The sequence below is a fragment of the Carassius carassius genome, chromosome 13 (assembly GCF_963082965.1).
Source record: "Carassius carassius chromosome 13, fCarCar2.1, whole genome shotgun sequence".
NCBI classification, from domain to species: Eukaryota; Metazoa; Chordata; class Actinopteri; order Cypriniformes; family Cyprinidae; genus Carassius; species Carassius carassius.
Genome location: NC_081767.1, coordinates 20,310,304 through 20,312,325, shown reverse-complemented (window position 1 = coordinate 20,312,325; position 2,022 = coordinate 20,310,304). Strand labels below are relative to the sequence as shown.

Here is a 2,022-nt window from a genome sequence, read left to right as displayed (position 1 = left end):
GTGTCAGATGTGCTTAAAACACAAACTTGACTGATAGTCATTTTCCAGCAAATAAAGATTACAACATCTTGTTACTACAATATTGTGTGTGATTATGTCGATAGAGATAAATCAATGGTTTAAAAACAATGTAACTTACACAGTCATTTCTTTCCATATTTCTCAGGAAAGGGTTCTTCAAAACCAGTGTGTTGGCAGCTTGAATATACTCTGCATTAGTTGGACACCTGGCAGAAAGGTAGAAACAAACTCTAAATTAGAGTTTTTTTATTTTGTCTAACTTTAATCGTCTTCAGATTGTGAATTGATCTTCATACAGTTGTAAAAGCAGAGGTGGTAATAATTATTATACTTACAGGATGTATTCTGTACTCTCTTGTACAAAAAGGACGCAGATATAAACTATCATCTCTGAAGGATTCGCCGTCGATGTGGTCATCGTTTTGTCTCACTGTACATGTGTCTGTCAACAACAATAAACTAATTACTAAAGCTGAAAGATATAACGCAAAGGAAAAATTATGATCGTATTGTAACAAACTTATCTTAATATACATATTTGTTGTATATAAAGTATAGATAAACGTATAAACTATGAATAATTACCTCGTCTAAAAATTACGTACAAGTATATTTACTGCTGATTGGCCAGCACAGTAAAACTCCTTTCACCAATGAGAAACCTTTTGCCACGCCCCTCCCTATCGGCGCTCTACCCCTGTCTCGGTACGTGAGCCACATGAAACATCCAGGACAGCAGATGATTTAGAAAGCTAAACAATCCAGAGTTTAATCTGTTGCTTTAAAATAAATATAGTTGACCAATTATTCAAAATGACACTAGTTCATGTGTTTGAGACAATTTGGGACACCTACAAGACAGAAGACTCACTTTTGCAGCCTATGTGGGACTATGTGCGACTCAACCACTCTGAAACTCTTCGGTCTCCTCTCTTTCCTGTGATTCTGACCGTAGAGTCATATTTTGTGCTTTGCCTACCCTACCTAGTCTGCGACATCATGGAAAAGAAGTGGCCAGCTATTAACCGGTACAAGATTCAGCCCGACAAGATGCCCACTACTGCAATGCTCCTTCACTGCAGTGGAGTAACTCTTTTTAATCACGTACTTCTGGTGTTTCCTGCAGCAGCAGCGCAGTGGATGTGGAGACCTCCTGTCCCCCTGCCTGAACGAGCACCTACATTGTTTGAACTTGCAGGTGGGGTGACTGGAAACCTTCTTCTTTTTGACTTTCAGTATTTTATCTGGCACTTTTTGCACCATAAGATCCGCTGGCTGTATGTGACTTTCCATGCTATCCACCATAATTACTCTGCCCCATTTGCTCTGGCCACACAGTGCCTTGGTGGATGGGAGTTGGTCACAGTGGGCTTCTGGACCACGCTCAACCCCATTCTGTTGAGGTGTCACCTGCTCACCATCTGGATGTTCATGGTGGTCCACGTCTATGTATCAGTGGAAGACCACTGTGGATATGATTTCCCTTGGTCCATGTCTCGTCTGATCCCATTTGGTGTTTATGGAGGTCCGAGCAAACATGATGTGCACCACCAGAAACCTAATACTAACTTTGCACCCCATTTTAGTCACTGGGATAAACTGTTCGGCACTCATACTGAGTTTAGTTTTGCTAAAACTCAGTGATGAACATGCTTGCATGTAAATGTATATTAAATTTGCATGTTTGGTTGCTTCAAACAGAGCTTAAACAATGCTGAATTTATAACTTTTAGTTATAACTTTGATTGTATTTGTATAGGAACAGTATTAAAAGCATAATTTCAGTGCAAAAAAAGAAAAGAAAATTATGCATTGTGATAATAGTACAGGCTAATTTGCATATCCTAAGCACAGGTATTACTAGTAAATTACTAAAGATGAGTACAGATATCTTTTTTATTATTTTTTATATCCAGCCCTTCACCATTATGTTAACAACTTAACAACTTTAGCTTTATTATATTAGTATTTAAAAACTAGATTTATGCAGCTTTAAAATGC

The 2,022-nt window shown here is 38.2% G+C and overlaps 1 protein-coding gene across 1 annotated transcript; it reads left to right on the top strand.

The window, feature by feature from the left end:
* Positions 1-771: 771 nt before the first annotated feature.
* Positions 772-1,788, top strand: LOC132155655 (cholesterol 25-hydroxylase-like protein 1, member 2). Its single transcript, XM_059564380.1, has one exon. It carries the CDS (start codon positions 835-837, stop codon positions 1,663-1,665), a length of 831 nt encoding a protein of 276 aa, XP_059420363.1. The 5' UTR covers positions 772-834; the 3' UTR covers positions 1,666-1,788.
* Positions 1,789-2,022: the final 234 nt, after the last annotated feature.

Bases quoted from the DNA above. Each gene is read 5' to 3' on its own strand.
- LOC132155655 (XM_059564380.1), top strand. From the start codon at position 835: ATGACACTAGTTCATGTGTTTGAGACAATTTGGGACACCTACAAGACA.